The 21,711-nt window shown below is 25.8% G+C and overlaps 2 protein-coding genes and 2 long non-coding RNA genes across 5 annotated transcripts; 3 read left to right on the top strand and 1 right to left on the bottom strand.

The window, feature by feature from the left end:
• Positions 1–2,805: 2,805 nt before the first annotated feature.
• On the top strand, positions 2,806–5,585 carry LOC148236921 (uncharacterized). Its single transcript, XR_015808949.1, has 3 exons — positions 2,806–2,944; positions 5,120–5,378; positions 5,445–5,585. It is a non-coding gene; the product is annotated as an uncharacterized LOC148236921 (long non-coding RNA).
• A 1,085-nt stretch (positions 5,586–6,670) lies between these two features.
• LOC148236920 (protein takeout-like) lies at positions 6,671–11,289 on the top strand. 2 transcript variants are annotated; one of them, XM_088181941.1, is made up of 5 exons: positions 6,671–6,786; positions 10,166–10,418; positions 10,487–10,629; positions 10,809–10,911; positions 10,971–11,289. In XM_088181941.1, the coding sequence occupies exons 1-5, from the start codon at positions 6,723–6,725 to the stop codon at positions 11,170–11,172; spliced, it is 765 nt and encodes a 254-aa protein (XP_088038067.1). In that variant the 5' UTR covers positions 6,671–6,722; the 3' UTR covers positions 11,173–11,289. The 2 variants fall into 2 exon arrangements, with proteins under 2 accessions (XP_088038067.1, XP_088038066.1); XM_088181940.1 differs by lacking the exon at positions 6,671–6,786 and adding an exon at positions 9,870–10,098.
• A 1,651-nt stretch (positions 11,290–12,940) lies between these two features.
• On the top strand, positions 12,941–21,645 carry LOC148236918 (protein takeout-like). Its single transcript, XM_088181939.1, has 9 exons — positions 12,941–13,084; positions 13,144–13,402; positions 13,467–13,609; positions 13,680–13,782; positions 13,852–16,239; positions 20,553–20,808; positions 20,881–21,023; positions 21,207–21,309; positions 21,372–21,645. Exons 5-9 carry the CDS (start codon positions 16,176–16,178, stop codon positions 21,571–21,573), a joined length of 768 nt encoding a protein of 255 aa, XP_088038065.1. The 5' UTR covers positions 12,941–13,084; positions 13,144–13,402; positions 13,467–13,609; positions 13,680–13,782; positions 13,852–16,175; the 3' UTR covers positions 21,574–21,645.
• Positions 16,783–20,160, bottom strand: LOC148236919 (uncharacterized). Its single transcript, XR_015808950.1, has 2 exons — positions 17,456–20,160; positions 16,783–17,384 (listed from the first exon to the last, which is right to left on the bottom strand). It is a non-coding gene; the product is annotated as an uncharacterized LOC148236919 (long non-coding RNA).
• Positions 21,646–21,711: the final 66 nt, after the last annotated feature.

Below are 21,711 nucleotides of genomic sequence, written 5' to 3'. Positions count from 1 at the left end.
CACAATGAATCTTGTGAGAATTCAATATAATAGATTCCTAGCAAACTTGAACTTACCTGTTTGATTTATACTATTGTACCTTGGCACAGATTTTGCTAATCACCAACGACATTTTTGCTATTCGCCTGGCAATTATTAAATTACGTAACTGTCACCAAACGCGTTTTAAACGATTTTAACCTTATTGAGAATATTTTTACTGAATACAAAAATAGTTTGAGCACCAGATCTCGCACAAAGTACACATAAACTTGTTTCACGTCTGTATTAACAATATATTTGTCCGGTTTCCGTGAACAGGAAAAATACTAACAATTAAATCATAAATAGTGTTTTTTAATTATAATAAATTTAGGAGCATTTATAATTTATCCTTTTTGTTTACCCTTCAATATTCTGTAAAACGATAACATTCTACAAAAACAATGAGCAGTTAATAATATTATTTGTAAACTTACAATACAATCAATTAATTCATACGCAATATTTTAATGCAATAATTAAACGCAACGCTACGTTTCTAAGTAAATAACAAATTGATGTTAAGTTCAGAATCAAATTAACTAATGGTTACATTTGTACCAGTGGTTTTTAACAATTTTATAATAAATAACTTAAAAGATTCCAAATTAAAATTAAAAGGCTTAGCAATTTAGTATATTAAAATCTGACATGGCTTATTGATAAAGTCATTACGTAATATTTTTAACCTAAATTTACTATTATATAAATATATATAATATGTAGATTATTCTGAACGCAAAAATAATTAATAATTTGTCGTAACTATAATATAATTTAATCTCACTTAATATTAAACTGCATATATAACTTAATCTAAATATCTTTTTAATTACGACATACTTTTTTACATATAAAATCAAAAACTTTTAAAGAACTGCCAATTAAACCGTTACTCGAATTTACTAAATGATATTTAAAAAAATACAATAGAATATAAAAAGAGTTATCATTTTATTTAATTGAAAATTTTCCGTATTTATTTTCCATTATAATTAAATAATATTTCTAGTGAAGTAATCATCGGTCCAGCCAGCGGATGATGTAACTCGTGTACAAATATGAATTATTATATTTAAGAATATTATTTATTTAAATAATTTTTTGAGCTTAGCTTATAGCTAATTTTTATCCCAAACAAATTTTAATTAAACATATATATATATATAATATATAATATAACATAAACAGAAAATAAAAAAAATGCTTAATAATTTAATTTATTTCTTATTGCACGAAAGTGTTTTTACCCGTTATAGTTTTATATTTGCGAATCGTCCTTTGAATATTAATATACAAATTCACACCTCTGTACATAATTCCCCTAGCCGTACTCGTTTTTTTATACCTAACTATCCATAAATATTCTGTATTTCTAGTATTAAATTTATGTACATCTTTATTTTTTATTAAATATTTATTGAAATACATTGCTAATATGTTATTTTCTAACTTATAGACACATGCTAAAACATTAATCTTCAATATTTCTTGAAAATGTAACCATTCCAATCGAATTAACCAACGATCGATGAAGGTTATAAACAATATGTTTAAAACTGTATTTTATATATTGGTTACTGAAATTTGGTTTTATCGTTACTATGCTTGCACTGGGTGCCAAAAAAGAAAGCCGGCGAGAGATTACTATGACGTTGGAATAAATAAACCCAAAAATAATAAATACCCAGCTCACCATATACATTAAGTTTCATATTGGCTTTGCTTATAAAACAAATTCCATTGCAGTATTTTATGTTTTAGAAATATCTAAATATTCTATATCTTTTGTAAATATATATACAAGCAAATGCCACTGAAATTTTGGCTAACATGTTTCTTTTTCAGGCAGAAATATAAGCAGGCAGAATGTTGTAAATTAAAGCAAAAATATATAACGTGCATAATGAAAAATATATTATAAGCTATTCTGGCTCACCGATGAACTCATTTAAAAAATAGAAAAGTGTCTAAAACTATATTTTTTGTAGCGCTTAGCAAAATATTCGTAAATTATAGTTCTGCCCACAATATGTGCTGAAAAAGAGAACAAGCGCAAAACTTGACATTGAAAACTCGTTATCCAGCTCACCATATATTGTACATTTAGTTTCATATTGGCTATGCTTAATAATTATTCAACTTAACTTTTTGAATATCTCTCGAGAATAATTGTTTTCTTCTGTAGAAAACTGAAACAATCGTCAACATGTTTCAGTTTGTGTCAAGGAGAATATAAGCAGGAAAAATGATGTAAATTATAGCAAGAAGATATAACGTGCATGATAAAGAACTTAAGCCATACTTGGTCACCGATAAATAATTTTATTATAAATATAATAATTTAATATTAAAGAAAATTTAATAAGACTACCTTTTTAATTCCTAATTTTAAAAGGACAAGATGAGAGAAATAAAATTTAGGATAAAAATAATATATAGCATTATATATCCAAATATGTTGTAAAAATGAAAAAAACATTCATGTTTTTTTCATTTTTACAACATATTCGGAACAGGTAAATTTCATTAATCAACAAATCAAGTTCACTACCAAAATAACAGAAATACAAAAATAGTTACCAATCCTCTTTCGGGAGCAGGAAAAATATTGAATCGTAAATTAGTAGCATACATGCGTATTATTATATGTACAGGTTTTCTTAATAAATAAGCCTTTTTCCTGTAAAGCACCCACTGTGATGAAAAAAACAGTAAAAATTCCGAACCAGAAAAATCAGCGTAAGTATATAAAAGAGCAAGTATCGCGATTTTATGTTTACTAGTTTATCGCGATTTGCTGACGACGATCGTTTTGACCCCGATTTTACCTTGTTGATTAAACTATAAGAGAGAATGAAGTATTCAGTGCTTTTTGTATTTACAATCCATTCATTGAATTTGGCATTTGGAGTGATTCTACGTAAGTTAATCTGAATAATATTTATATTTCAATATTATATGTTCTTAAATCAAGTTTTGAAACTATTATTAGTATTAAAACAACAATTTATAAATTGATATTTTAAAGTCACTGGTTTAGTTAAGCATTGCAAATTACACAGTAAATAACCTTCTCTAAAATCTTCTGCAAACCAAGTTCTGCTGGTACCCCGATACACTAATGGTTTTGAAAATTATGTTATTTAAACATTGCTTATGATGTCATTACTATGAAGTTTTATCATATATAAGAAAAAAAGAGATTAGTATCTCAAGACCCAAAGCAGTAGCTAAGTACAAATTATAAATTATACAAATTGACGTAAAAAACTGTTTACTTGTTTAAAAATTTTATGAAAAAAATTATATTTAACTCTACAGCATATTTTGTATGTTATTTAATGATATATAATTTAAATTACATTTACAGATAAATAAATAAATTTACGATAATCACAATTATTGTGTATTAGTTGATTATTATTAAACACGTTTATCGTTTAACGTTTATCTTGTATTAACTAGAATCAGAATAATCTAAAATTACTGAAATTGTACTTATCAATATGTACGTATTGAATTGTAACGACACTAATGATAAAATATATAATAATATAAACTCTGTATTATAAAGTATAAGGTTGCTCAAAGTATATGTAGAATTAAACTCTGATTTAAAATCTTTAATTAGTGTATAGCAATTATATTAATCATAGATTTTAATTTGCTATCCATTGTTATTGCACAATTTGATTTAATATGACGCTGATTATCGATTAGATTATTGCATTTTTACGAATGAGTATGCTACAAAGTACATTAAAAATACATTTAAAACTTAAAAATCCTATACAATAATTGCTGCAAAAAATTATCAATGGTTTTTCAGAAAATGGTATTTATTAAATTTAAATAATAGTCTATTTCTATGTGTACTATTTTAAAATAAATTAAATGAGTTTTTTATAACACAAAAAATATAATACACCATACAATACTTAATTTGATAGCAACATTTACAAATAATTAAAAAAATCAGTTCAGCATAAGTGATGCCACTAAAAAACAATCCATTATGTAAAGGTTGATCCAATTAAAGTTTTCTATATTGGAAACACTGTAAATCAGACAGCTGTCAATAACTATACATGTTAAAAGTGTCAAATGTTTTTAACAACACATTTACGAAATGAATTGCTAAATCACCGCTCAACGCGTTAAACTTGTTAAATTGTTTTACAGATATAACAATTCTGAAAATGTAATAGACTGGAAGTGTTGGAGATATGGTAACATCTGTGCATCATCATGGCATGTTATCATTAGCAATATTCAAAAAATTAAAATATCACAGTTTTTATGCGCATTTTGCATCTAGACTCTCACCTACAACAGCAGGAATTTGTTGCTGATTTTTCAAAGAAAATTTTTCTCTTTGATGGGGCATATTTATTCTTTTCTTGATATGTTAATAACCAAAATTTACAAATATGGCACAATAAAAATCATCATATGATTCATGAAAGAGCATTACATGCCCAAGAAGTGACGCGCCTTGTTGTCAGGTGGCGTCATTGGGCCTTACTTTTTTGAAAATTATGAACGTACGACCGTAACAATTAATGGCGCGCGCTATACGCGCATGATAACCGATTATTTTTAGTACGAAGTTGAATATATTGATGCAACACATCGGGTGCAAAGTTGGATGTTTTGCGTGAAAAGTTCCCACGTTTTGGTGACGTCAACTGGCCGCCGAGATCATGCGATTTAACGTTGTTTGATTTTTTTGTGGAGTTACGCTAAGGGTCGTGTCTACACCGGCAAACACGAAAAAGCACCTAAAAACCAACATCTGCTATATTATAGCTGAGATACCGCCCGAAATGTACGAAAAAGTCTTTAAAAATCACATCAAAATGATCGGCTACTGCTTAAGCTCTAGAGGCGGCCATTTAATTATTATTATTTTTTTAATTTATAATATACGTCTGTTTGATGAAAAAAAAACGAAGATATCCTTAAAGTTCGGAAAACTAAAGTTGGTTCTAAGTTAAAATATTAATATACGGTTTCTCTAACCACTACCCCTGATGTATGTATAGTATTTAAATTATTACAGTATATATTATAATGTGTTTTACTATACTTCCAGCTGAAACTTGGAAACGGTGCAAAGTGTCAGCAACTACCGATTTAAAACGAAACAGATGTATAGAAGAAGCAATTACACAAGTCATTAAAGAGCTAGACGACAATGGAGAAGAAAGCTTAAACGTGAAAGACATAGACCCGATGCTGATTAAAAAGATGAGCATCGGCGAAAGAAATAAAAATAGTCCAGTGAGTTTAGCTATAGATTTTTACGACATGGATCTTTTAGGACTCTCCAATTTTAAAATGAAGTCAATCACGTAAGATCTTATATAAATATATACTGATAAATTTGAATCTGACTTGTATTAAATTATATTTTCTAGAGGAAATCTATCTTCTCCGGAAAATTGGAGTATCAGAATCCAAGGTTATATGAAAAACATGATTATGTTGGGCAATTACAAAATCGATGGTAAAGTTCTACTTCTATCAATTGTAGGAAGTGGAAAATGTAACGTGACATATGGTAACAAGAATAACAATATCGTTTTACTTAATATTTATTTATATAAAATAATTTAAAGATATTTTATTTAAATTAAAGATGAAGTTCAAGCTGATGGTACAATTTATGGTAAGCAGGTAATCAAAGATGGTGTTGAATATTTAAAGTTAACTAACCAAACGTTAACTTTAGGAATTAAAAGGTAAAGATGACATGTATTTTAACTCTTTAATTTTCAATTTAATATATTTGTATTTTTATTTTTAGATTCTATGTACACTTAGACAACTTATTCAATGGAGATAAAATACTCGGAGATGCCATGAATAATATTCTAAATGAAAATTGGTCCTTAGTATACGATGAATTAAGGCCTTCGATGGAGAGAGCTTTAGCAAAACAATTTGTCAAATATTCAAAACCGATATTGGAAAAAATTCCATTCAAAGATATTTTTATAACTGAATAGCTTAGTACGTATCTGAATAAAACGTAATTCTTAATTATTTGTGCTAAAATACGCCTATTCAGTATTATATATAAATATACGACTGAAAATTAAGCTATTACTTTTTTCTATAAAAATGTATCTTTGACAAATGTAACATTGCCTTAATAACATGTGAAAAGATCATTAAATATGTGAATTGATATAATGTAATAGTTCCTTCTTATTTTATATATGACATATGTATTATTTTAAATCAATAAGATATGCTTTAAATTTATTATTAAATGTTAATTTGAATAAAGAACAATTAACAAGTTTGTTGTACCGAACAATCGAGAATTTTTATTTATATTTGTGAAGTAAATAATATTATTTAACTCACACTTTTGTATGGCACTTCAAAAGAAGAGTGTTTACTTTTTTAATTTGTTAAATATGTAAGTTAATATAATACATGAAATTGAATATATATAGAAAAAATCAAACAGTAAATATTCAGTACATCGAAAATGAAGGTTATGAAAACATTGCAATATTTTTTTTCCTAGCCTATGTCAATTTAAAAGACACAGATTAATTCATCGTATACCGTTGAAACTTGACCGATAAATCTATCAACTATATATATTAGTGCATGAACCGTTCTAAATCTTACACTTTGTGACGAGACATCATCAAAGACAGATCAATTCGCATAAAATTAAAATGAAGATAGTGCAAGTAATTGTTTTCGGTTGCCTAATTACACTATCAACTTCTGCAAAACTTCGTAAGTTATTAGTTAATTACTCCAAATATTAGTTTTGTATTGATGTTAAATAATTATAGTTCAAAATAATAATATATGGTAGTAATAAAATAATATTTAATTCTAAATATAATTGAATTTACATAAATCATATACTACATGCTTTAATATATAAATGTATCACTGTTTTAATAATTTAATATTTCGTTTTACATATATGTTCAGTAAAACTTTTCTATTCTATATTTGTAAAATATTTGCACGTTAATCATTCACACTTGTCAAATGTTTTTTGATTAGATTATTGTACATATGAGTAATATTTTTCAACCAACAAAAAAATTCAATACAAACAGAAACTTAAAATAAATTTTAAAATATTAACATATATGTATTTATATACTGTATGACTCTTACAAAATAATCCGTTCATTTGCATATGAAAATGTAATCGCAAAAATATTTAAGGATTGCATTCGGTCATTGACTGTTAAATATCAGATTTTTATGTAGGGTTACAATATTTTCCAGTATTAAATTTGAGACTTAAATTTAAAAAGAAAATACTTTTATACAAAAATATCTGTACCACCATAAACTAAATTAAACAATAGAATCGCAAAAATTATGTAATTAAAAGTTAATCATTTTTAATATTAATATTCAATTACTATACAAACAATTCCTGCTAAACCATTTTAAATACATTTAATTTTGCAGAATATAGAGACATCTATGGTTTCAATATTATATAAAACAGTTTTGTGTGAAGCATATATTATAATTATTAATAATAATAAATACCATTTAACAAATTAAATCATTGAAAATAATAAAAAAGATACACATTTCACAGAATGAAATATGCTTAATATACTTGATAAATAAAACTTTATTATTGGTATTGCTTTATTTTTATGGTTTTAAAACAAATATATATAATTGGCTCTAAATATAAATTTTGCTTAGCTTTTATTTGAAAACTTTGCAGAAAAAACTGCATGTTTATTTATAATTTTGTCTATTCGTTATAGACCTAAAATTTTTATTAACATTATTTGTCTAATAAATTCCTAAACTCAATATTGGCATCAATAATAACTGTAAAACAGTACTTTAAGGTAAATTTATAAATAAATACACCAATTGCATAAAAATTTATGAAGGTACTTTAAAAAATTTAATCTCTATATTATATTAGAAAATCCTTAAATATTTATTTCCTTTTATTTTATTGATTGAAAATATAATTTATTTCTAAAGATATACTTTTTGGTCATTTTTAATCTCATTAATATAAAATGTTTAAAGCTGTGATGCAAAAATTTCCTATAGCTCATTTTTCACAATTTATCGAATATAATGTTAGCTAAAAATAATGTGGTCTGAAGAATATGGTGAATGAGATAACACCTTTCAGGCAAAGTCTTTGATTTTATCGGGTCAATTTCGCAACATGGAGACGCGCATTGTCGTGTTGTAAAACTATTCGAATTATGTGCATGTTATTACAAGTGCAGGCCAATTTATTTTTATTTTCTTTTGCGGATGATCCAGCTGATCAAGACAGAAGTTTGCTGTTATTATTTGGTCAGGCTTAAGAGTTTCATAATGAACAATCCATTTGCAATCAAATTTTTTTTTACGGTGAGCCCTGGTTCGAAATAGGTTTTACTATATTAATTTTTTAATAACCACTGTCTTCTACGACAATTGTTGCCATATAACAGCTATTTCAAGACTTGGTTCAAGATCCAGAAGGCCAGGATATCATCATATATCTTTGCTAGTCTCCCATATCCAATATTTTTATTGCTATCATAATTTCCCATTTTATTTTTAAAATCATCTTTGCCATTTACGAATATCTAATATATTTTTCAAAAAAATCGTATCACATGCAATTTTGTATAAATTGTTCACTTGGTACAAATTTTGTTTTTTTGTAGACCAATTTCGTCAATTTTGTAGACCAATTTTTTTTTTAATATCAGAACATGGAGTTTAGATAAGCACCAACACATATAAGAAAACACGTACTAAAATTTGAATGTTTGTTTTATAAATATATTTTTAGGGCATAATTTCAATCTAAATAATATTTGTTAATGGTATCCATTTATGTTGAATATTATCTGAGTATATGTTTTTGTGAGGTTTTAACAGCCAAACAACGAATGATTTATTTTGGGAATACTTAATATATTAAATGTAACGCAGTTAAAGGACACGATAGCTACCGTAATTTTAAACATATAAATACGAAACTTCTTTAAAAACCTTCCATCTTGTTAAAAAAATCCTAACATTTTAAAACAAAAGTTTTGTTGAAAAAGAATAGATAATAGAAGTCAAAATATTTTGTAACATTAATTATAATTTTTTAATGTTTTTTTTATTGTAATAAAACGGGTTTTTGTGAACACGATAACTGCTGTAATGTTAATCCTATCTGAATAGTTATTAAATATACCTTGTAAATATCTTTTGAGCCTGTTGAGATATTTTGTTTTAAAATAGGAGCTTTAAAAAAAATAAAGAAGTCAATAAAATTAAAATGAAAATAAAATATATTTTATACACACTTTTATAAACATTAAATTTACCTATTTCATGTCTTATAAATTGAATTATTTCAACAAAACCTATAAGTAAAAAATTTTATAATATATTTTTTTTAAATAAAATTGACTTGTAGTAATATAAATTTTACTAAATTATCTAAATAATAATGATCCTTATATTTATTATATATCAATGAACTGTCGATCTCCATTTTTGGGTAAAAATACTTTTCTTTTACCATTCTGTAACATATGTTATGCAAATTAAGTAATCATCTAAAGAAAATTTGACAACATTATTATACATTGAAGTGTAAGTGGATGAATTATAACTATATTGCCTGTGAAAATAACCAGATAAATCTTACTAATAAACCGTAAATCAAACTTTCTATAAAGTTGACCAATATATAACTAGGCAATTTATACTAATAAGGCCATCGATATGTGAAATAAAATAATATATATTATACAAATCGTATTATTTAGTACATATTTTATATTATATAAATGCTGTATAATATATACTACAATTATGTATACAAATTGTATAATGATCAAATATATGAGAGAGGCATTGACCTATAAGTATGGTAACCCTACGTAGGGTATATAAAAGCATTTTGAAACTGTCTTAATAATCATTGTGTCGTGAATCTTTGCCACACTCTGACTCATTTTGGCACTTAAATGTCACAAGTTACCATGAGCAAATCCACGGCGTTGTTATTGTTTGTTTTCATTGCTTTTGCACATTCGTCGAGGATACGTTAGTTAAAACATTATTTTTATTATTATAAGCATAACATATATAAACTAATATTTTTTATCATCAGCAAGCACTTTCAAGAAATGTAGAGTGTCGCCAGAACTGGACAACCAGCCCAACGAATGTCTTAAATCTGCAGTAGAAGATGCAGTTAAGCACTTGTCCATCCAAGGAAGCGAAGAATTGGGAGTAAGCGATCTTGACCCCTTGAAGGTCGATGAGATTGTAATCGACAAAGGGCAAGGTCCTGTAGCCCTAAATTATGTATTTTATAAAAGCGACATAAAGGGCCTCAATACTTTAAAAGTTAATTCTATCGAGTGAGATTGCGATCTATGTTATATTATAATCTGTATTTTTGTGTCATAATATTTATTTTTATTTTAAGTGGAAAATTATCAAGCGCAAAAGATTTCAAAATGTACATCAAAGGAGTTGTTAAGGCAATTGAAATAATCGGAAATTATAAAATAAATGGCAAAATTTTAATTTTGCCAATATACGGAGAAGGCTACAGCAATGTGTCTATTGGTAAGTTCATATTTTTTTGCTGTTCTTATATTGATTCTTTTTCGTTATTTTATACATTTTCTAAATGCTTTTGTATTATTATCATTTTCTCTCTGAAAAAGTCAAATAATATCTTCACTGATATTTTTATACAAATTTATGTTTAAATTCAAATCAGAATTACATTATTATTTTTTTAGCGAACGTGGACCTCACATGCATCATAACTGGCGATTCACAAGTTAAACATGGAAAAGAATATTTAAAGATTACTGATTTTAAACTGGACTTGAATCCGTCAAAGTATGTTTAATGCAGAGTAACATAATATTTTAAGTATTAAATTTAAACTTTAATTTTAGGATAATATTTGACTTCGAAAACTTGTTTAATGGAAACAAAGAGTTGGCAGATAACATGATTAAATTTATGAATGAAAATTGGAATGAAATTTACAAAGAATTAAAACTACCAATCGAAGAAGCCTTTAGTTTATTATTGAAGTCATACACTCAGCGCGTTTTGGAAAGGGTTTCTTTCAAAAAGATATTTATGACGCAATAACTATTGAAAAAATAACATACGGTTTTGATTATGACTTGAATATTTATCGGTAATTTCTAATTTGCTATGATTATGTTTTTATATATGTTTGAAATAAAAATATTTGTATAATTCTAACTTTCTGTTTTATTTCATGGTTTTTAAAAAAATACAATTTAATAAGTAAGAATTTAAATTTATTTTTCGAAGAGTGTTTAAGTATTGATTAAAAACATAATGCGGTAAAAAAGATTCTCTTTTGATACATAGATGTCTCTATATTTAGATAAAATTAAAGTGCAATAAAGAATTGTTTTACACAGAAAACCATTAAAATGAACATACTGCAATGTTGAAAAAATATATAAAATATGTATAATTGAAAAAAAAATGGTTCCGAATGAAATAATATTGCTAAGCTAGTATATACTTTTATACACCAAATATTATATTGTAATAATAGTTTTTTATTACTCATTTGTATTAAGGCATTATTACTTATAATTATACAAAAAATATTTAAAAATCATTTCAAATTGTATGTTTTAATTTTTTATAAGCATGTTATTAATTCCGACAAAATAAAATATAAAAAAATGTTAAATTTAATATGCTTCACCTTCACTATATAACTTTATAATAGGTTTATGTATCTTTTACATTTAAATTTAATTTTTTATCTGAAACTTTTATTTTAATAATTTTTATTTTATTTGTAAACAATAATCATAACCCATAAAAAATAATCCAAAAATTATATATTTTACGGAGTTGTGTCATTATAATTTATATATACATTATTACAAAGCATAAAGTGGAATCGATTCTTGTTCTTTTTTACTAGGAAATTTTCGGTGTAAAAACTCCGTATAATTTTTTGTTTGATTAATAATTTAAATATTAGATTTACAAAGCAAAGAAGTTGAATATAGAAGTTGAGAAAAACGTTCACAATTTTTTGCCATTTAAAAACTTCCAAACTATTAAAAGCTCCAAAAAAAGGATGCATATTTTCAATCATCAGGCACAGACCTATCCTTTTTATGTAGCGATAAAAAATTCAGCGATTTTAAAAAAAAATTATTCGTTAGCTTTAATTTGTAGCTAATGAAAAAAAAATTTAAATCGACATTTTTTCAAGAAGTTCTGGAAAAGAAACAATAGTCATAACCAAGCATTACATTTAGAAGTCATTGACTGTTTTGATAAAACAAAACAATCGATGCATGATTATTACACAAATTACTAGGATAGAATAAGATTAAGAAGATAAAAAAGCTACATTATTCTAAACAACATTATGTCTGAAGATAGTTTTTTAATTCTCAAAATATGGAAATGTTTGAAGAAAAATATTTAATTAAAAAACTATTAAATATTTGTACACGGTATGAAATCTATGAATATGATCCTAAAACGGGATTATAATCTAAATTGCTTACTGCATAAATACAAAATTCAAAGAAAAGCTATTTTTGACGGAGGGCTATCCATTAAAATAGTTTTTTTTTTTTATAACATAGAATATATATTTCTTATAAATACAGTATTTTTTGAATATTCATAAGCTTATGAATATATTTGAATATCTTATCATAAATGATATTTGAATAGTTTAAAATAACAAATATTTTGAATCTAACATAGATTAGTCGCAAATGGACACATAATTAGGATTATGCAAAATAACTAGTTGATATCTTAACCTTGATGTCATTTACATTAGATTTTTTATTGAGTGCCTTTGCTATTCATGGTTATATAAAAAACGTTTAAGATCCTTTATAAATTCAAAATCTTATATAAAAGGCAGCTTGTACATAATTCGGCAATCAGTGAATGGACGTTGTGTGTGAAAGCAAAAACAAAATGAAAACAACAAGCATTTGTATCGTTTTTGCGTTAATTTCGTGTGGATTTTGTGCTTATTTACGTGAGTGATATTAAGTAATATTATGTTTTAAAATAAAAATAATGAGCAATATATTTTAGCTAAAAATTGGAAGCGATGCAAAGTATCTCCAGACAGTGATTATTTACCAGACCAATGCCTGAAAGAATCTATCACTGAAGTAGCTAAACATTTAGGTTTGCACGGAGAGAAAACTTTGAGTGTTGGTGATTTTGATCCAATGAAAATAAAAAAGATGGTCATTGGGCAAAAAAATCCCAATGGAGCCGTTAGATTGAAAACTATTTTAAAAAACGTTGACATGTTTGGATTATCTCGTTTCAAAATTAAATATATTCAGTGAGTAGTTGATTTTATGTTGTGTATATTAATAATTGAGATGAAAAATAATTGCACATTTTAGAGGTAAACTTTCATCGCCGGATAATTGGCATATGGAAATTAAAGCTAATGGTAAATTTACTACACTAATCAGCGATTATCAAATGGATGGCCAAGTTTTGATTTTACCAATTGTTGGTTCAGGAAAATCTAACATTACACTAAGTAAGTTTATTGCGTATTTTATTATATTTATTGAGTATTTTTTGCTTTTATATTTTAAAATAATTTTTAGAAAACATAGAAATCGTTGGAATCATGTACGGTAAAAGTGAAATGAAAGATGAAAAGCAATATCTAAAATTGACCAATCAGACTCTATCAATAGACATTAAAGGGTACGTAGCATCATTTATTGTTAAAAATCACATATGGATAGCTTTTATATATTTCTGTAATATTTTAAGATTGGATTTACAATTCGATAATCTTTTAAACGACGAGAATGTTAGTAAATCCATGAATTTATTTTTAAATGAAAATTGGAGCTTGCTATATCAAGAACTAAGACCCGCTATAGAAAAAGCAGTGGGTAAAGAAATTCGGCTTTATTCAGCACAAATCCTAGAAAAGATACCATTTAAAGAAATATTTATAGTTGACTAGAATATTTTCTTTATTTTAATACGTGTTTAATTTATACATCTAAAATTATAGGCATGACACTTTGTCCTTTATAAATAACAAAGATATATATCTTTGTAATATAATTGTATGCAAATCGATTTCATTATAAACAATAACTATTAAATACAAAAGAATACTTCCGATTTGTAGCGTTTAAGCACAATTACTTATTAAAATAATAAAATCAAAGTGAAATTACTAAGAAAGATAAGGACTAAATATTTTAATTTTTCTATTATATTTAAATATTATATAAGTTTATAAGTTGTAGACACCTATGTACATATGTATTTATGTGTCATTCATACGTGTAATTAAAACTAGTACATATTACAGTGATTATAGCAATTGTTGCTTTAAATACTTAATAAGCTTTTAACTTAATGATTGTTACTTATTTCTGTATAGAAATATTATTGAAATAATACAAATATCAACAATGTAACTACTTATTATATTAAAAAAAAACTATTTTAATATTATTTTGATATTTTAAAAACGTATTGTAAATATTGTAATTATGTGACCATCAAATATGTTTTTAACACTAAAGACGTCGTAAATAATAATCGACATTTTTTTACATTATATTATATTTATATTAAACATTTCGCGAAACTAGTAATGTCCAAAAAAGTGGTCAAATGCGTTTTTAATTTTCTCTTTACTGTGAGAATCGGAAAAATATGATGACTAGTTGACCGCTAATTTTATAGCAAAAACTTATACTGCGCATTAAAAATGGATATAATATTATAATTAATTTTATAATTATGTATGCTTGTATGAGAGAAATCTATGTAATAACTCTTCACGTGCATTTAATACATATTACATCAAATTACTTAAATAACATCCTTGTACATATAAATATAATTACAAATATGTTTCTTATATGTATGTATGTACATATAAGTGTATACAATAAAGATTTTTATGATTTTATATGTATTAGATAATCCCGAAATATTTGTGGTTTTTTAACGAAGCAATTTTAAATGTTCATTTAATGATTCACAATAGAAATTTTTCCCACCTCTTGGTTAGTTTTTTTTTTAATTCATTTAACTTAAAATATTGGTAGCTTTGATTAAAAATATTACTATAGCTTCCTTTTAACATTGTCTACATTTTGATTTTTTTCCATCTAGAAAAAATTAATTACTTGATGTTATGGACTATAGATTATCAATTTCGGTACTCTGTTGACAAATGCATATCTTTATTTACTTCTGATGTTTTCTGTTATTGTTTGTACAGATTTAAGAGTTTCGTGTTGTACGATCACTTTGCAATCCCGCCATATACATTTTTTACAGAGAACCCATACGTCAAGGTAGATTTTTAAATAAACACTGTCTTTCACGACGAATGTTGTCGTAAAACACCCATTTCACATATTCGCCGATCAAATGATCAAGAAAAGACAACCAGCATCAAGATCCAAAAGTTCTCTCTCTCTAAAAATTATCTATTGAACCCAAAATCAGTCTCGTTAATACTGTATTTGCATTTGACTCTATGTACTACTATACTTTTATTTAATGATAATCATCTTGACATAGTCATGCTAAATAAATTTCTAATCAATACCATAAACATATTTATTGTTTAAATGCAAATGAATTAATTAAACAATTATAAATGTCATGCGTGATTAAATTATCTATGTATTATTTACTGTATAATTAAAAATGTTAAACTCCAATCCTTTTTTTAATATTAAATAACAGCTACATAAAATTGTTATGTTGTATGTATTTTCAATAATACAATTGTTTTTTAAAAATTCTTGAACTCTAATACTAATGAGTTACAAGATGAGCCTAATGGCATATTTGTTAATTAAAACTTTATTTAATTAAATTATTAATAAATATATATATATATATATATATATAAGTTTTCCTAGAATCACGCACTTGTATGTAGGTTTGTTGTTTAGTAGCTTCGAATTCATGACTCAATGAAGTCCACCTTTAATCACAATGTCATAATGAGATAATATGTCATTCCAACCTTATATAAACAATATCATACGAAGCTGCAACCATTAGATCGTCAACTATCAACGATATCTGATTGTTTCCTCTACGATCATAACATGAAGTTCACGGAAACAATTGTTCTGTGCTTCTTGATTACGCTCGGATCTGCAGCTAAATTTCGTAAGTAATTTTAATATTCAAACAATCTTTCCTACCTATCTACCTATATTCAATCTTATATATAATTGTTCTAATCCGCTTCCGCCGTCGCTTCCGGACGCGCATAACTTTAAACGAAACATTCTCCGTTCAATTATCTACTCTGTAAATCGTATCGCTTTGTATTAACGGTGTGTAACAATACACGTAAACAAAGGAAATATATTTAATTATAATAATAAATAATAATAAAAATTAAAATTGAATTTGTTCCGATTGATTTTCGAGCCGCCGGTAATGCGTTCTGTTGTTTCGACCAATCAAAAATAAGCATTCAAATATTCAAATAGCGTCGACCAATGAAAAATAAGCATTCAAATTCAAATAGATAGTACCGTGACAACACTTTTAAATAATTATTATTTAATAATAAAATTTTGCTACGCGACAATAATTTTCATTAATTCGTCATTTGACTGAATAAAAATTAAATATATACATAATGTGTTGAGGATTAGAAGAATACATTGATTAAACTAGATAAACAATCATAAAATAATCTTCGTAATGAAATTTTCAAATTTTGAATTCCCGGCGACGGGCTCCGAGGCCTAAAAGTGAGTTTTTGCTTTTATAAATAATCGGATTGCAAATTAACTAGGTGTGTTATATAACTATGAAAATTAAATATATACATAATGTGTTTAGGATAAGAAGAATACATTGATTAAATTAGATAAACAATCATAAAACAATCTTTGTAATGAAATCTTCAAATTTTGAAATCCTGTCGCCGGGCTCCGAGGCCGAAAAGTGAGTTTTTATAATAATATCACATAAACATTATCATTGCTTTCCGATTTTATACACATATACGTTAGATTTTAAGAATTTTAAATTAACCAGTTATGTTTTAAACATGAACGTGTAATATATCCTTAGTATGTGAGGATTGAAAGTTAATGTCGATCAAATCGGCGCTGTCGGACAGCTTATAAATGTGTAGTTTCTTGGATGTTATCTAATAAACGACATTTTACAATGATTATAAATATGTGATTGCATACCTGGAATAATCGATAGCCAAAATATCTAAGAGTGGGTTATTTTTAATTCCGATGTGGCAAAATATGTACAATTTTTGTTCTGTGCCATCATTCCTCTTTCTGAATAGCCAAATTTAAGATATTCAGTTACATCAAACTTATGTAGTATGTTCTTTATAAAAAGATAATACTTGCTGACAGTGACTTCAACGTGAGAAGATTAACTCTTTGTTTATATATACCAATTCTACGTTGTAGCCATATAGGTCATCAAATTGTTCCATCATTGCTTCTGAAAAATAATTAAAAAACAATAAGACTCCTATCAAGAGTAAACATTGAACACATTATTACTACTAATATAATCCATAAATTAAATTTAAACGACAACCGAAGAACACAATTGATGGATGTACTGTAGAGGATTAAACACGTAGATTGGCATCTTTTCATCTTCTACAAAATTGTCACAATATGTCATATATTTTTTATTATTACTAGCATTGTAATATGTTTGATTAACTTCGGTATGTATACCTTTAATTGCCAAATCACCGCTGTTTGTCTTTTAATATTAGATCCTGGAAAGTCAATAGTAATTTTGTTAGAATAACCGTGTTATATTATTCATTTATAACTAAACACTTACTGGCACACCCGCAATTTATAGTTTTGTCTATAATTTCAAATGCTGCATCACTTGAATCATCTTCAATTGTCACTTTGTTACAAAAATGCCGCGATTATAACATATTTCTTGCCAGATCTGACAGAAGAACTGTCAAAGCAAATTTGGGAAGTCCCGCGCTTGAGAACGAACTAAATTGATTTTAACGAGCGAAATTGATTTTAACGAGCGAAATTTATTTTAACGATTTAAATTGTATAAAATTTATTAAAATATGTATAAAAATCATCAAATACAAAAAAAAATGTTTTTTAAAATATTTTTTTAGTTTATAGATTTAAAATATAATTTAAATAATGTGGATATGTATTAGCTTCTCTATACAGAAAAAATATGTACCTACATTTTGGCGAACGTTGGCAATTTAAAGTTTTAGTTTTTAGAGAATTTTTAAAACTTTGCTTTAAAAAGTATTTTAAACAAAAAGGGGCAAAGTTTCAAAATAAGTACTATTCATTACCAACCAACTACTAAGCGCACAGTATTGCAAAAATCCATCTTACTGACGCCTTTGAAACTAAACTACACAAAAATGTATAACACTAATTTAAATATTTTTTAAATTAAAAGTTTCAGAATAAAATTTCAACATTAATTTTTTTCAACATTAAAAATATTTTTTATTTTATTATGGATTTTAAATATTAATCATTTATTATAGATTTTAAATATCATTAGTTCATTATTAATTTTAAATATAGTGAAAACTTTTTACACTCATTAATTATTAAAATATATAATGCTGCGCAGAAAAACATTTACTTTAAAAAATATGTAAATCAAAATATTTTTTAATCAAAAAAGACAAAGGTTTCAAAATTATTAATATTTTTAAAACGCACAAATGTAATTAAAAACTGACTTTTATATTTACACATAAAACATAGAAATATTTTTTTTAAATTATAAAGTAACTTATGATGTCACCAAAAAACTTTTTTATTACGAAAATTTAAATTTATGATATAATTGTGTTATGCAGCGTTAAAACTGGCACTCAAACACATAAAATACCCTAAAACACAATCAATGACTTATAATCACTCACATTGCACTAACTATATATGATCGATTGTGTTGTAGCGTTAGTAAGGTGTAACAAAATATTTTTTCATATCAGTAATATTTTTGAGCGGATGTGTAACTGATGCTATTTATTATTATTATTATTTATTAAACTGTAAACCTACTTTTAAATGATACAAAATGTTACGTTTTAATATTATTTTTTATGTTGAAAACATTTTGATATTTTTTGTTTCAATAATATTTAGTAAAGTTACAAACCTATTTTAAAAAATATTACAACGAAATCTCTTTGTAACGAATACCGAAATAACAAAATTCCCAGTATAACGAATCTTTAATTTGTCCCCGAAAAACTTGCATACAAAATGTTTTCATTATAACGAAGACTGATCTCAGTATAACGAAATATTTTGATCCGAATTTAAGAATGACGTTGCAACTTTACACAATATTTCTCCAAATTCAGTTCATTCTTGACGTGGTGTGTGACAGATGTGTTCAAAAGCGACATTACAGGTGTTTCGCTGACCCTCAAACTTTTTTTATAAAACATTTTTTTCACAAATTTTATTGTTTCATACGGTATCCTTAAAAATGGGCAAAAAACTATCTGTCAACCTTATAAGAGGTTATTTCGATGTTGTAGTAATGTGATAATTAAAAATAAAATATATCATCTTCCTTACGTTCAATATAACGAATTTTCAGTATACCAAAATTTATTCATTGGTTCCGTGAGCTTCGCTGTATTGAAATTTAATAGTACAATTTTTAATTTATTATTATCTAGCCAAGTTTTAAACCTATTCATAAATGATATACAATATTTAGATTTATCATTAAATATCTAAGTTTCAATATAACGATAAAATCTAACGTTGTAAATCTAATAAATAATATAAAATGTTTTCTTCTGGAAATATTTAGTCAAGTTGTAAACCTATTTTCAAATGAATTGAAAATGTTAAGTACTTTTTTATAGATTGAACTATTTTGTCTATCATTGAAAATCCTAAATAGTAATGTCCAATTTGAACCATTAAATTTTAAAAAATGTTTAAAAAAATCAGAACGAAGCAAAAATTATATTTAAAACCCAAAAAGTTGAGGGTCCGGTATTCGCACACTCGCTAGCTATCGGTACCTCACGATAGTGAGGTACCGACAGCTAGTCTTGAGTAAAATATGTTAGATTTACAGTAACAAAAAAATGGTTATTCGTATCTATTTGGTAAATTTTATTTGTTTTAGGATTAAAATTACCTTTATCATTTGGACATTGTCCTAATACTGTACTAAAGAAAATTTATGACAATGTATACATTAAATTAAATTTATATTTCTTTAAATAAACAATGTTTATAACTTCTAATTTTAAATTTATTAACTTGCTTTCTTTTAATTTTGAGCAGCTTGAAATCAGACATGAAATAACCTAATCGATCGATTATATCGTTAAACATACATATATATTTATGTATGAATATAAAACTTTTATATTTCGAATAACTATTCCAGAACATTTAATATTGAATTTCAATATTTTTTAATTAAAAATCGTATATTTACAGCTGCATCTTTTAAGCGATGCAAAGTCTCACCAGAATTAGACAATAAACCCAACGAATGCCTCAGAGAAGCTATTGAAAACGCTATACTTCAATTAGCCGATAATGGAAACAAGGAGCTTGGAGTTTTGGATCTTGATCCTTTAAAGATCAACGAAGTACTTATTGAGAGAGGAGAGAACAATCCAGTTGCAGTCAAATTGAAATTCGTGGATAACGACCTCTATGGAATTGAAAATATTAAGATCAAATCAGTCAAGTAATATATTATATTAAAGTAAACATTAAAATATTATTAAAATAAACTAAAAAATGCAAAAATATATTTCAGTGGTAAATTTTCAAGTCCGAAGGACTTTAAAATGGTAATCATTGCTGACATTTCGCGCTTCCAACTCTCCGGATTGTATACTGTGAACGGAAAGATTTTAATTTTGCCAATTCAAGGCGAAGGACAAAGCAACTTGACTATGAGTGAGTATATTTATCTATGTATTTTTATGTAATGGTTAAATATGAAAATCACCTTGCGATACACTCCAGAGCAATGCTTGACCTTAAAATTAATTTACAATGACCTCAACTAAGTCAACGTTTACTTAAGCGTTTAAATTCAACCATAACGGTTTGCAATATTAATTTCAATCAAAATTTCAGCCAACATCAAGTATAAGATGGAAATGAGTGGAGAACCTCAGACTAAGAACGGAAAAGAATATCTAAAACTTACAGATACAAAGATTGAAATTCTTCCTTCGAGGTAGGTACATATATATTTTTTTGTATTATTTTTTGTGTTACTTAAATGTATTTTGTTTATAGGCTGCATACATATCTTGGAAATTTGTTTAACGGTGATAAAGCATTAGGAGATAACATGAATAAATTTTTAAACGAAAATTGGAACGAAATCTATATGGAACTCAAACCATCCGTAGAAGGAGCATTTGCAGCTATTCTAGAAGCTTATTCCAGAGGCATATTAGAGAGGATACAATACAAAAATATTTTCTTAACAGAATAAAAACACTTATAAAATGTATCAATGTATGTATATATAGCAAAGTGCAAGGTTAAATAAATATATTTATTATTCTTTTTCATTTTGATTGACATTTCAATAGATTGGAATATTTTATAATAGCCATATCATGTCCTTAAG

The sequence above is a fragment of the Plectrocnemia conspersa genome, unplaced genomic scaffold, assembly GCF_051122295.1.
Source record: "Plectrocnemia conspersa isolate PC_06_02 unplaced genomic scaffold, ASM5112229v1 ptg000003l, whole genome shotgun sequence".
Taxonomy (NCBI): domain Eukaryota; kingdom Metazoa; phylum Arthropoda; class Insecta; order Trichoptera; family Polycentropodidae; genus Plectrocnemia; species Plectrocnemia conspersa.
This window is presented reverse-complemented; position numbering and strand designations above follow the sequence as displayed.